General features: G+C 35.4%; 1 protein-coding gene across 50 annotated transcripts in view; it reads right to left on the minus strand.

Moving 5' to 3' along the window:
- The window catches only part of magi2a (membrane associated guanylate kinase, WW and PDZ domain containing 2a), a 328630-nt gene that overhangs the window by 42698 nt on the left and 271085 nt on the right, over nucleotides 1-14847 (minus strand). For 13 of the 50 annotated variants that reach the window (XM_073946343.1, XM_073946349.1, XM_017355045.4 and 10 more), the window contains one exon: nucleotides 4384-4415. The exons of the other annotated variants lie outside the window; for them this stretch is intronic. In XM_073946343.1, coding sequence (XP_073802444.1) covers nucleotides 4384-4415 — 32 coding nt within the window. The remainder of the gene's footprint in view (nucleotides 1-4383; nucleotides 4416-14847) is intronic. 50 annotated transcript variants of the gene reach the window in all.

The following is a 14847-nucleotide window of genomic DNA, read 5'->3' on the forward strand; positions in this document are numbered from 1 at the left end:
AAAAATCTTAGTCCCATATTTATTTAAGCATGTTGATTCATTTATTTAATCTCATATGGGTTTACATTTTTGGCATTTTAACTTCAAATTATATGGTCTGTACCAGAAGCTATTGTATCACCTACTGGTTCAATCGACAGAATGATTCATTGCTTCGACCAATAAACTGTGACATTCAACCAAGGATAATATACTTTGGGCATGGATAATTGCAGAAAAAGTCAGGCCACTTTAAGATTTTCCAGTCATGAAACTCTTTCTGGCTGTGAAGATATTCTTAAAGCAAATAAAGTCTAATTAAAGGGCAGTATTAATTAGAGAGGAGGAGATATGATAAAGACGGAGCAGCTCTACTGTACTGCAGCAGCGGGTGCTTTTGCTCTGTCCCAGTTCTGTTCCCTAGAGAGACTGATATAAAGATATGTGTTGAAGAATGACAGTGTAGCGGCCAGCGGCTCAAAGAACTGTAGTGGCGAGAAAAATCAGTCAATTTATCAACTGTGCAAAGAGACTAGGCTGGGATTTAAAACAAAAATAGCTGTGAGTGTTAAGGCACATAAAAAATTATGGTTAGGTATGTATTGTATCTCGTTTTTGAAGTCACGATTCGACACAAAGGCTCATTGGAAATAGGTGCTTCAGCCTGTATATTTGTGAAACCACAAGAAATGTATTTAAACATGTTTGACTGAAGTAAAACTATATGATACGTTTTGTTCCTTTTCACATTACTGATATTTACTAGGAAAAGTAAAGGATTTAACACCAAATAAATACCACAACAGAACTTAATTGTGTCTTTTATTGTAATTTAATACATTTACCTCAACTATCTATCTCCATGTGGACAACTTTTCTGGAGTGGTGAGTTTGCTCGTGGCTTACTATATATGGTGTTGTATTTGTGAGTGCTCAGGTTTAAGTTTAGTGAAGCACGGTTTTACAAAAGAGATAAAGGCAATGTAAAACCAAGGTAGAAATATTTAGTCTCAGTGCATTTGGTACATACTTTACCCACATTTAGATTGAAACAACCTAGTTTTTTTTTTTTTTGAGTGTATATGACCAAATATAGTACATCAAAAGTCAAATGTCAAAAGTAATACATCTAAAGTAATAAATAAATAAAAATAAATAAGTTTTTTTTTACTATTACTGGATAAAAGGTGTACTCTACATGTTTACAGTCTTAGAAATGCTTAGTTGTTTCATGTCAAAGCTGGGTAAAATATAGTTAAAACCAACTTAAATGTTAAAATTGTTTTAAAGAAAATGTTTAACTTTAAGTTTTTGGGTTAAAACATTCATTCATTCATTCATTCTCTTTTCAGCTTGTTCCATTTATTTATCAGAGCTCGCCATAACGGAATGAACTAATCCAGCATGTATTTTACACAGCATGCTGCAACCCAGAACTGGGAAACATCCATACACTCTCATTCACACACATATACTATGGACAATTTAGTTTATTCAATTAACCTATAGCGCATGTATTTGGATTGTGGGGGAAACCAGATCATCTGAAGGAAACCCATGCGAACACGGGGAGAACATGCAAACTCCACACAGAAATGCTGTGTCCCAGCCGGGACTCAAACCAGCGACGACTAACCACTGAGCCACAGTGTCGCCCTTGGGTTAAAACAACTCAGCATTTTTTTTTAAGTATGCTGAAGTTTTGTCAATTGAAACATCAGAGACTAAAAAATTGATCTTGGAATTTAAGAATAAATGGCAATCAGTGATAGATATGAAAAAGTTCCATTATTAAAATGTATTCAATCAAAACACATGTGCATCAAAACTTTTCAATGAATCATAGTGAATTTCCAAAATCTTTTCAGTTGTGATTACAAAATTTTTAACGGAATTCTTCTTCAAATTGCATCAAAATAGATGCAATTTCTAGCTAACCTAACCATACCTACAAAATGTTTTTAAAGGCCCATTGAACACTGAACAACATTTTCAGAGATTTTAATAGTGGTGGTTGTATTGCACACTATAAAAAACAATATAAAAACTGGTCAATGTAGAATGTTATCTATGTATTTTCGGTCACACTGTACTTTCAGGTAAAATTCTCGTTATTAATAAACCATTAACTATAACTTTTAGCACTTAATTTGATGTTTTTAATAGTTATAAAGGTGGTAGGTCGGTTTCTGTATTAAATAGGATTAAGGATGTAGAATAACATTATGTAGAATGTGTAATTTATAAGTACCAATAAACAGCCAATAACTGAATAATATGCAGGTAATAAATCACTAGTTATTAGTGAAAATTGGTATTTAAACTCAAATGTTACCATATTTTCAACATTTAAATCTGTATTATGTCTTCTGATGTGACAAATAATGACCAGTAATAGATAATGCTTCATTTTTTCTTTATTTATGAGATTATGTGTGTACTTATCCTAAGAGAAGATGATTCACTTAATTATTGATGAAAACATGTTTCACTTCCCTGAGAGACGATTCAGTCTATGAGATCACGAGAGTATCAGAGAGACATACATAGTTCAAAAGTCAGTGTTTTTGCTTGACAGTAGTTTCTGTATGGCATAAATTCACAGTATTATTAATGCCTTACACTAAAGCAGTGTGGAAAATGATCTTTTCAGTTTTCGAAAATGCAAGATACAACACATTCAGGATGTTTGTAATATACCAAAATCTTACAAAACCATGTCAAATATGTTTATTTGGTTATGTTAATGTTTGTTTGTAATAGTGATTTGCAGTGTGCATTTGTGGGAGACTTTATGATTCTAACTCTAACAAAACATAAGTCTTTAAAGAATGGTCCACCAACACATGAAAATGTACTCAATGTACTATTTATTCAAGTGGTTCCAAAGCTTAATGAGTTTCTTTACTCCGCCGAACACAAAGACAAATATTTTGAAGAAAGCTGAAAACCTGTAACCCCTGACATCCACCGGAGGAAGTCAAATACTATGAAAGTCAATGGTTACAGGTTTCACCTTTTTTTTCAAAATGTCTTCCTTTGTGTTCAAAAGTAGAAAGAAACTCAAACAGGTTTGGAGGGTAAGTGTATGGTGAAAGAATTTTTAAAATGAATTATTCATTTAATCAAACAGTATTATGTTTATTCAATGAATGTGGTTTTCTTCACATATTGCACTCTACATATAAAGATGTGTGTTTATTGAAAAAGACTTTCTGTAGGATGTGGTCAAGCAGACGAGAAGCTGGATGAGAGTCAGTGGACGTGGCAGACTCAGGGTCAGGGCTTTATGTGCCACATTACACAGCACACTGGTTAGTGAGAACAGATTAGTGAAGGTGCAGTGAATTCAAGAATCTGTTCTCAACTGTAAAATGATCACATGTGCTTATTTTGACTTGAATTCCCATGTTTTTCAATGTCTTGAACTACTGGATTTTTAAAACTCACTCATTTTAAAACTCACTCAAAAAAAAATGTCACATTTTCATGCCAACCTCACCATATTTTAGATTTTTGTTGTATTTCATATTTAGTGAAGTTTATTTATAAACTCATTTTGAGAGCATCACATGCTTATGATTGCTTGCAGCTGGCCTCACATTATTCAATTCATGATTCACCAATCAGATGACTCCTAAGCCACAATAAATACCCTATGTTCCATGACAGCCATCTTCGTTTTGAAGAACCCCCACTTCCACCCCAACTCCTCCTCCTTTCCTAGATGGGTGGCACGGTGGCCCAGTGGATAGCACTGTTGCCACACAGCAAGAACGTCACCGGTTCTAGTCCTTACCAAGCCAGCCGACGTTTCTGTGCTCAGTTGGGTTTCCCCCGGGTTCTCGATTTCCTCCCACCGACAAAATACATGCAACCTAAGTTAATTCACTAATCCAAATCGGCACCATAGACATGCTCCTAGTAAATAGTTATCTCTTAAGAGCAATCCCTATCTGTTCATTAGTTACTACAGCTGGGGAGTTCGAGATCTACCTTGGCTCAAACTCCCCTCTCGCCTTGCAAACGGGGAGGGAGCCCCGGGCTCGAAGATCTTATGTGGCTCTCTCCCGGGAAAGCATGCCAAACAAGCTCTCTATACTCTATTTATAATGTGTGTATGTTTTGAATCCCACAAAATTCTAAATAAGTTGTGGTATATGTTGTATTGGTGTATATATGAGGAAAATTAGTGCTTTTTGTTGGCTTAGTAGAATGCAGTTATAATAATGTGTTAGTAGTAATGTGTTATAGTAATATAATAAAGCATCTACTATGCATTTATCTTAGTAATAAAGCTCAATGGTTATTTCTGTATAATGTATAATCTGACATAACTGTTAGAGGACAGTTGCTGTTAGTTTATTAATTACAATTAGAGGGCTTGAATACGATACGTTTTACCTGTTTAGTGGTCTTCCAAGGGGAAAAGTGACCTGCAATGTAAAAGAACAAAACTTGAAACCTGCTGGATCTTTAAATTTAAAGAGGGAAACAACTCAAAAACCCTTAGTGATAAGCTTTTATCAGACTGTTGTGGTTCGTGCTGAGATGTTTATTCTTTAGCTAACCTATTATTTCCTTTGAAGTGAATCATAACAGTGAAGCGTATTCAATCATTCTATTAATGTCTGCCAAATTATGTTAAATTGTTTTGCTGTTAAACCTCGGAATAGTTCTAAGTGAATTAAATTATATTTAAAGTGCTTCAAAAATCTGTAACAAAAAGAAACAATTAATTCATTCAATCGAAAGAATTTTGTCCTTTCAGAATTGCTTTGCTTCTTTAAGGACAAGTGGTGATTGTTTGAATATTTTATGTATCTGTTGAGCGAATAAGGGAGTTTGTCCTCAAGAACTGCATTCGTTTTTGATGACAAAAAATATATATTTTAAAAACCTTCCGTTGCAATCAATGAAACAACTCCCAAATCCAATGGTAGAGCACTGCTTAAAATGCACAAAACTGCATCTTCGCACCACATCAAATACGCATCTTCCCTCTGGAGGAAAAACACTGGTTGAGATGAGGCGAAAGGCCATGAGCTGCTGAACTCTAATCATAACAAACAGGAAGAGCTGGCAGCGTAAAGCACCTCTCCTGGTATTAAGAGCTAAACAATACTTGCCGACATCAAACGACACATTCATGAATATTTTCTCTCTAAACTCTCCCAAATCGGCCTTGCAAATGCACAAAACAAACACACAGGCTATCCAGTGTCTTACATAATGCTTCTACTCCCTCTCCGTCTTTCAAGTCTTACCAAAGATGACCTTCAGGAATGATCACGGCAATGCAAATGAACGGTTTGGAATTAGAGAATACACAAATACTAAAGGCTGTGCAGTTAATCCAGTGAGGAATTAAGATTAGGGCAAAAGCCGTGTAGGGTATTCCAGCCTAAAAGAACTGAGAGAAAACACTGAAAAATAGAGACTTTAATAGCCATTCAAATCCATATTATTCAAGCCAAACATTATAGAATGCACGAGACATGTCACTCTTATAGTTTTAAATGGGAAAAATGCAATATATCAATATGGATGCTCTAGTTCAGAGGTGCCCAAAGTAGGGCCTGTGGGCCAAAGTTGGCCAATGGTAACCCTTTGGCACACCATCCCTTCTAAAAAGAGTAGGAGGATGATGGGGAGTTGGTTGGGACGAATGCCTTTGACAGAGATAGTCATTAAGAATTTAAAGTAACTATTTGTTTCTTTGTTAATATGAGAAGCTACAAAAAAGCCAACTAAATATAAATGTGTCATCTAAATGTTGTAAATGAACTTTTAATATGTCAATTTTAAATACTGTCACTTGCTCGCTTGACTAGTGTACTGAAAAAATTATTAAAAGATGATTCCTTGGATTTACAATTTTTTCTTAAGTTCAGTGGTAAACTATTTATTTGGGCTGAATTTAAACAAACAAATGAAGTTATTAAATGTACATTACTAAGTTTAATTTGTTTGTTTATATAAATAATTTGCAATGGTTTTGTAGACAATTTTTTCATTGTGTTTTCTCAGCACTGAGCTTGTGTTATAAATGGAATTGTTTATGTTTTTACTGTAATAAATTCATTATAGAAAAACCCACCTCATAAAAACTAGTTACTAAAAACTGTTACGAAACACCAATATGATGCGGATAAATACCAACTTCGATATAAATGGCCCTGGGAGTAAGTAAGTAATGCTTGAAATATCTACTTTTAATTGAACCAATTACACCTGAAACCAAATGATCTCTGTTTTTGTAATCTGTATTAAACAAACATATGATATATTTGTCTTTTCATTAAAAGCTGCAATTGAGATGAGAGGCATTTTAAAGATGGCCACTAAGTAAAATTATTTGCCTTGAACGGACTTGATAAATGCATTTCATTATTTAATGGTTCTTCAGTGGTTTTAAAAACTACCCTTTATTATTAAAAACTACGGCTCCACTTTATATTAGGAGGCCTTAAATACTATGTACTTATATCAAAATATAAATACAATATACTTGTAATGTGTTGCCGAACACTTATGTTCTTGAGGTGGGATAAGAGTAGTATTAGGGACAGATTTGTTGGTATGGGCAGGTTTAAGGGTGGGTTAAGGTGTATAGGATGGTCAACTGTGTACTCATAAATCTAATTACAAAAAAATAATTACAGATTTAATTACATGCAATTCTTTAATCAAGCATGAGTACAATGTAAAACATATATTTACTCAATAAGTACATTGTAACAAATTCTTAGCTTCAGTGTAAGTACATATTAGTTAAGGCCACCTATAAAGTGGGACCACTGTATACAGTAGCATTTTTGAGTTGCTATTTTAATTATGCTAATTATATTAAGGCCTTTAGTTGTGATATTTAAAACAGTAATGAAATATTTGTGTTATAATATGTGATATAATAATAATAGGCGAGCCTTTATTAACTGATAATCTTGAAATAATAAAAGTCGTTAGTGTTTTATCGGATCTAGTGCTTTAATTCAAAACAGAAGCAAATGTATATGCATGGTTTTGTGTAAAAACTAATAAATAAATGTTGATAGAAGAAAAGATTTCCAGGAAGCCTATATGTGGAGTATTTTGGGGTGGAGTACATTCTAATCAAAGTTAATAATCACACGCTGCTCCATTTTCTTCATGCTGCATTTCCAACACAAGCACAAGGAAAGTGGCTGATTAAAAAGCAAAGTGCAGCATGTAGCTGTCGGCTGGCCATGAGTCATCAAATAAGCAGTGCGGCGTCCAACAGAACTGAGCAAGAAATCGGTGACACAAGGGGAGAACAACTGAAGCTGAAGGAAGGTGTCTCCATGATGTGGATAGAGAAATGAACTGAAGAGAGCACAGACAAAGCGCAAGCCCCATCAACAAAATAAAAGAGTTTTATCCTGCAAACCAACATAACAACTTGAAAACGCAGGAGTCCCACTTTATATTAAATGGTCATACACTACTTAACTAGTTAGCAATTAAAGGCCAATTAACATAAGTGAGAAAAAAATAACAATTTGTTTGAAGTGCACTGTAAAAACAGAAGATGTTGGTGCACATAGGTTGATGGCTATAAATTACAATAAACAAAAAGAGCAAAGAGAAAGGATGAAATATCAGTGGGTAAATGCACTCAGATTATGATTCCTAACATACTGTTGTTTGTTCACTACACAAGTCCTTATCAGCTCACATATGTAGCTATTAAATAATCAAAAATAACATTTCGAAGTGCTGGTAAACACACTGTATGACCCATTCATAAACGTGTCCTAGATTCTGCAAACACATATAAAGCAGATGCTAAGAACATCCATCAAACACCTTAAATCTACATGATGCAGGTGAGATGAGGACTACTCTAAACACACTGTAAAATATGCTGGGTTCCATACAATCGATTTTTATGTTGGGACAAACATGAAGGAATAAAATAACTGTCTTGAACTGGATTGAACATAAAACAATTAAGCTGTTCCCCTAAAAACACTCAAGAATCTTAAATAAGTACTTTGAACAAACAGCAAAGGTCATTTTTGATTGTAGTAAATGTGTCCTAAAGTACATTCTGCCATTTGGAAATTATGGAAGAGAAGCATAGTTGTCCTATGCTATTCAATCATTTGAGATCATGTGGAAAAATATATATTTGAATATACTTCAATATACTATTCCATACCCTCCATAACAGCTACAACTCCCTTCCTATTAATTATTATACTCCTATACTTAATTATAATACATATTAATTACAAATTAGTTTTTTTTGAGACCAAAGTCATAGTTAATAGTGAATATGTGTTCACTGTGACAAAGTGTTGACCAAAAACCCTGATAATATGTTATTGTTTTGCAAACAATAACTTGTTTTATGATCAATGTTGTGGCTATTCAAGTTCAGCTAATTTAATTGTATTTATTTATTTCCCCAACTGTCAGTCTGATTACTTCTGTGAAAATGGTATGTTATGAATATACTGTATGTCTGTTTTCCAAAGTTAAAGTAAATTTAACCCTTCATTGGTGCATAAAATGTAATTTCTTTAAAACACATTTAATTAAAATGAATCAGTCAATTATACTGGCCACAAACGTATAAGCCAATAATAAACACATTTTCATATTACAGATGTTCTTGCACTATTTAAAACTTTATATCATCCAGAAATCTCTTTCTATTCATTCCAACCCCTCATGTGTGGGCTCTAATGCATACAGATTAAAATATGCTGTGGACAATTCAGGACATCTGATGTCCACTTTGCCGCAAATCACCGACTTGCTTACCGCCGAGTGCTGGCTTTATGACTGAGGCGCATTTCATTAACTAAACAAGATTTAAGCAGCACAGAGATCAGATGGGCATCATTCATCTTCATTTATTCATAATATACACACAGACCCAGCGGGCAGCAGTCTGACTGCTGAGTACATTGAGATATGCAGCTGGCAGTACAACATATACTCAGTGTATTGAAGGCCATACATGACATTCAACAGCAATACAAGTATAACCTTTCCAATGGTGAATATGGGTTTACAACTTTTTAGATGTGAATTTTCATTTATTTTAATCTTGTAGTGATTTCCCAATTTCAATTGGTCATACGCCATGTGAAGGAAGTTAGTTAAAACTTCCCTAATAATGTTCCCCTAAGTGGTGGAGTAACAACTTTCTTTTATATGATGCTTTTTATATATAATAAAGTTTTATAATAGTATATTGTCCTTTACGTACAGAAAATCCTCGATTTCTTGAATCTTTTAATTATGTTCTGCACTGTTGAAGGTGAAATATCCAAATGTCTTCCTACCTTTCTTAGTTTTCTCATGTATTTACTGGTGATGCTCGGCCCATCTTTGCTCCAAAAGAACTAGACCTTTCTTGGAAGCTGCTTTTGTATCAAATCATAATTACAGTCACCTGTTGACATCACCTGTTTCAAATCACATTATTATTTAACCAATATACCTGATACTAGCTCTTGTTCCAACCTTTTTTTGGAATGTGTTGCAGGTCTGAATGACAGGAAATGATGTATATTTACAAAACAACTAAAGCTGACCAGACAAAACATGATATTTTTTGTGTTCATACCATCTGCAATGAAATAAATACAAAGTAAAATTGGAAATCTCTACTTTCTTTTTTTATTTGCATTTTCCATGCTGTCCCAACTCTCTGATTTGGGGTTGTAAATAAAAACCATGAATGCATAAACCTAGTCTTTTCAAAAGCTTTGAAACAGATGTAACTGGTTTTATGCTTGTATTTGCATATGTTTGTTAGGATGACAGATTTGGGAAACATCAAATGACTGAACCATGCTTGTAACGACAAAACTTACAGTTTTAGTTAGCTTGTAAATTTGTCATTTGTGCAAGCAGCTTACTATGACCTATAGTTATGTTTTAAGGATAAGTGCCCTCTAGTGGATTTTAAAATAATGATATCGCAATCATATAGCGTGTGAGCTGTTATTCAATTATTATCTATGACCGGATAACCAATCGAAAAAAGAAATGATCAAAATACAGTCTCATTTAAACAAAATGTGTTTTGTGTTGCTTTTTTGACAAATGATGTGTTATGTGAGTGCTGTATGTGTGTGTGCAATCATATCCACTGTCAATTCCCCATAAGCTCCTTTTGAAATTGTAAAGCATGTGTCTGGTAAGCTAATGGTCCCTTGCCTATATCTCAGTTCATGGGTATAAATCAGCTAATGAGAATATCAGTAGAGCTGGAGCTAATTAGCTTTTTGATGAGACGCTGAGAGGCGTTTGTTTTCCACAACCAGCTAGGAGTCATCTGCTTCCATCACAAACACACACACATACACACATTAAGAGGATGGACAGTGTTGCGAGTAAATACGACAATTGTTAAGCTGGATTGATCACACAATTTGAAATATTAATGCAAGCTTTGAAATATAATTTAAACAGTGCACTCCTATTTTATCAAACACACACACTCACTAAACTAGAATACTAAACTAGACAGCACACCAACTGCAACCAAAATAGCAGATGCTTTAGCTGGTGGCCATGACAACAGAAAGCACAAAACTGAATGATATCCATCACCTTGCGTATCCACATTTACAAATGACTCAAATATATAAATGTTCTCCCAGGACTCCAGAAAAACAGTTTGACAAATGTGACAAAAATAGTAACTTAACTATAAAAGAAGAAGATATGAATGTATATTTTTATTCCGGAATGTTTTATTCCAGTGTTTCTCAACCATATTCCTGAAGGACCACCAGCTCTACACATTTTCCATGTCTGCACACCTATTCAGATTCTCAGCTCATTAGCAGAAACTGAAAGACCTGTCTGTTACTCAATTTCAAGAATACTAAGAACTCATGTTTTTGTGGAGACCGTTCTTGCCAAATTACCTAAGAAGAACAAACTCAGGAGACCGCGAGAACAGAGAACGCATCCTGTAAGAAATAAGATGCTGCATTCTTCATGACCTTCACGCATTTTTAACCGAAAAATATTTAAACATTACAGCATTCATACAACAATTTAATGTTTTTGCCCTTCTCACAATATATACTATGCAAAGAGACCTCACAAATATACTTTGCACAATACAAATCAAACAGATTTTGATACGAATTTCAGTGAATAAACACTTTTAATGTGTTTATGCCTTTATAAGGATTTTCATGGTAATGTTTACTTTCACCGTCTTATTTAGGGAAACTCCTGAGACTAGTTCTATTTCTGAACTTTAATAATAAATCTACATAAAATGCTGCGCTTCCCACTTTCTTTATTCAGCCGCAATGACTTCTGGCACTTTTCGAGCAAGTATTGCGCTAAAGTCTGCATCGGTGACTTTGATGACGGTTGATGAAGATGTTACATGAGAACACAAGGATGCAAGATGGCTGAAGAACGCATACTGAGAAACAGCCCTGTAATGGGTGTGACGGGCAAAAGAGACATCCAAAACATGCAGTGTTGGTGGTCCTCCAGGAACATATTAAGAAACCCTGGTTTATTATATACCCACTTAACACCTCAAGATTTCTAATGGCAGTTTTGAGCAGCTTGACTAGGAGGTAAACTGAGGTAAATGAATTTGAATCTGAAATAAATACAGTGAGAGAAATAACTCATTTCTGCTTTGAAACCATTATTAGCAATAAAGCTTTGTACTCAAAATTTAAATGCACCGCTTGCGCCGCTTTCATGTGAAACACTAAAAATCTTAGTATTAGTAGTTAGCAAACACATTTTGAATAAGAAACTACCAGTCTTGGATGGGATGAGCAGAATTGGGTTTTAAATTTGCACTTGTTTTTTTTCCATTTTATACTGTTTCCTAAAAAACTCAATAAACAGTTCTTAACAACAACAACAACAAAAAACTAGCAGTCATTATTACAGAACAATATCTTCAATTTCATATTTAGCTGATTAAATTGTCTGCAATTATGAATGTGATTTTGCATAGCTTGTCAGTAAACTAGGACTGTGTAGTAAATGCTGCTCCATCTGAAAGCATGTGCTTGGAGCACTATTTTATTAATACAGTATATGCAATTTTTATTTATTTTTTTCCAAATATGAGTACAGAACTACAAAGTTAACACAAACAGCAAATCTTATGGCCTGTTTCCACTGAGTGGTACTGTACGATGCAGTTCAGTACAATTCGGTACGCTTTTATAGCCATTTCCACTGTCAAAAGGTACCTAAAAGCAAACTTTACCGTACCACTTTTTCGGTACCCTTTCGGAAGGGTACCTAGCATAACAACATGGTACCAAAAGGTGGAGCAAGGAGCTTAGCTGGACACATGAAGTGCCATTTTTAAACACACAGCAGAGACATTACATCGTAATACTATATACATATAATAACAAGCCATGGTCAACCCAAGCTCAAACAAACCTTGTCATTTTGATGAACAGCCACAAAGCCAAGAAGGAGCACAACTACCCCGTAGTTGTTTACAAGGCCGTCTGAAGCGTGAGTCGTTTTGCTTTCTTATGTGCATTCGCCACGTGTCTATATTTGAAATAATTTGAATATTTGAACTTCTTGAGCTGATGATAATAACATGTGCGTGATTATTGAAGTGCTTCTGACATCCAATCTCTTCAGAAACGGACAAACACACACAGGAAAAAACAAAGGAGAAGCCCGACAAAACAAAGGAGCAAATGATTGTTTCAGCAACCTAAAAGATGAACGAACTGCAAACGAGGTTTGCACTGACTGTGGGCTATATGTCGTGTGTTGTTTTTGAAGCCAAATAAGTACTAAATGTATGCTGTGTGTAGTTTTTTTGTAAATGGTAACATATTGGAGACTGTAAGGTTCTGTATGTGCTCATATAGGTTGCATTTATTTATTTATTTTATAGAATTGCAGACATTACAGTAGGCTATTTCGCCCTATCATTGATCTGCAGTTATAATCAAATCCTTTTCTTTGAAAAGTTAGTAATAAACATTTATACACAAGTATTTATTTGTATAAAGCACCTGTTTTGTGAGAAGTGCATCTCATATTTGAGAACGACCTGTACAGCTTTAGTTTGACATTTCCTAGAGCGAGAATGACATCGACTGAAACTTTCTGTTGTACCATTGGTACCCTTTTGGCAGTGGAAACGCAAGCCTGATGAAGGTGACCCGTACCGAACCGTACTGTACCACTCAGTGGAAACGGCCATTAATTTTCTCAGGGTCTTCAAAGCAAACATGGACAACAGCAATAAAATATAAAATCTGGCCACTGTGTACTGTGTAAAGCACCTTCTAAATGGGGGTCTCTTATTGTAAAAGCATGTTATTGGAGCCCTCCAGATTCACTGTTGGGCCCCTTCAAGCCTTCAGCTCATCGCACTCAGTCACCCTTTAATACTCCCATTTAGGGATAAAGTAATTTTATTCTGGAAATCTTTATCTTTCTTCTGGGCATCATTATCAATGTTCTGTTGAGCGGTCTGTCATACAGTACCAAGGCTGTCATAGTGCCGCACCAAGGGACATTTCAGTGCAACAATTATCTGATAGCAATAAGACCCTCACCAAATAAGCCAATCGTAGAAACGGCAGATGGCGCTCTGGCAGGGAGTGTGGCAATCAATGGATTCTGGTTAGAGACTCTGATACTGAAGCAGCTCTTCAAAGACAGATCCTACTGATAACCATTCCAGGGGAACATGCCAAAATGCACTTAAATCAGCAGCCAAGGGCATTTTCACAAGTGAAGAGTGCTAGACATGTGGGGCAGTGAAATTATTGCAGAGACAAAGAGATCTGGCAGTAAAGCCACATCACCATCTGGACATTATGAATGAGACATTTACAAACAATCAACCCTCTGTTACTGCACCGATGAGCTTTGAGATTTAGCTTTAGACTCCTGCACCAAAGACTGAAGAAAAGACAAAATGAGAAACTGTCAGCAGGGATGCACGAAAAAGGCGTGTAATAAAAAGAGAGACAGAGAGGACTGACCAAACTGTTCACGAGAGACTCACATTTGCACTAGTGTAATTAGAAAGGATGGCCAGTGTCCAGTGGTGAGACAGAGGGGCCAAATTGCGGCACATTAAGAAGTGGCACATCATTTTACTGGAGCACTGACAGTTTTATTAGGGCGTATAATAGGCTGTCTAAATGCTCCTGAACCGTTCCAGTGATTGGATTCGTAGAGAAGCCTTTAAGTGTTGGCATTACACATCTCTCCTTGTGAGTGAGCTATGCTTTGTGTCATTGACTCACACCAGGATAAGAGGTAAAATGGAGAAGGCCTGTTTATTGTCTCTTCGGCAAACTGCATGGAGTTCTTGCTATAACATAATGTGTGCTAGCTCATTTTTCATACGGCAAACATGATTTAGCCAAGCAGGACATTATCATTCATCCATCTAAAGCATAGGTCTCAAACTCAATCCCTGGAAGGCCGCAGCTCTGCTGAGTTTAACTCCAACCACCTCTAACTCACACCTGCTTAATAAGCTATAGTAGTCTTGACTGCCTTGATTAGTTAGATCAGCTGTGTTTGATTAGGGTTGGAGCTAAACTGTGCAGAGCTGCAGCCCTCCAGGAATCCAGTTTGAGACCTATGATGTAGAGCATTTTCTTGTTTACGGTCTGAGACACTGGGACATGCAACAGCATCCCTAAAACCATACCATATATAGGATATGTCATTTGGAGAACATTTGAAGACCATGATTTTGGATTAGCATCATTTACTATGCCAAACATTAGCAACAATCTATTACAAACCATGACCAAAACCCATGGTCTATGCATTCTTTCACCCTGAACTCTGATCCTAACCCCAATCTTCTATTTTTAATTGTAATCCCAAACT

The sequence above is a fragment of the Danio rerio genome, chromosome 4, assembly GCF_049306965.1.
Source record: "Danio rerio strain Tuebingen ecotype United States chromosome 4, GRCz12tu, whole genome shotgun sequence".
NCBI classification, from domain to species: Eukaryota; Metazoa; Chordata; class Actinopteri; order Cypriniformes; family Danionidae; genus Danio; species Danio rerio.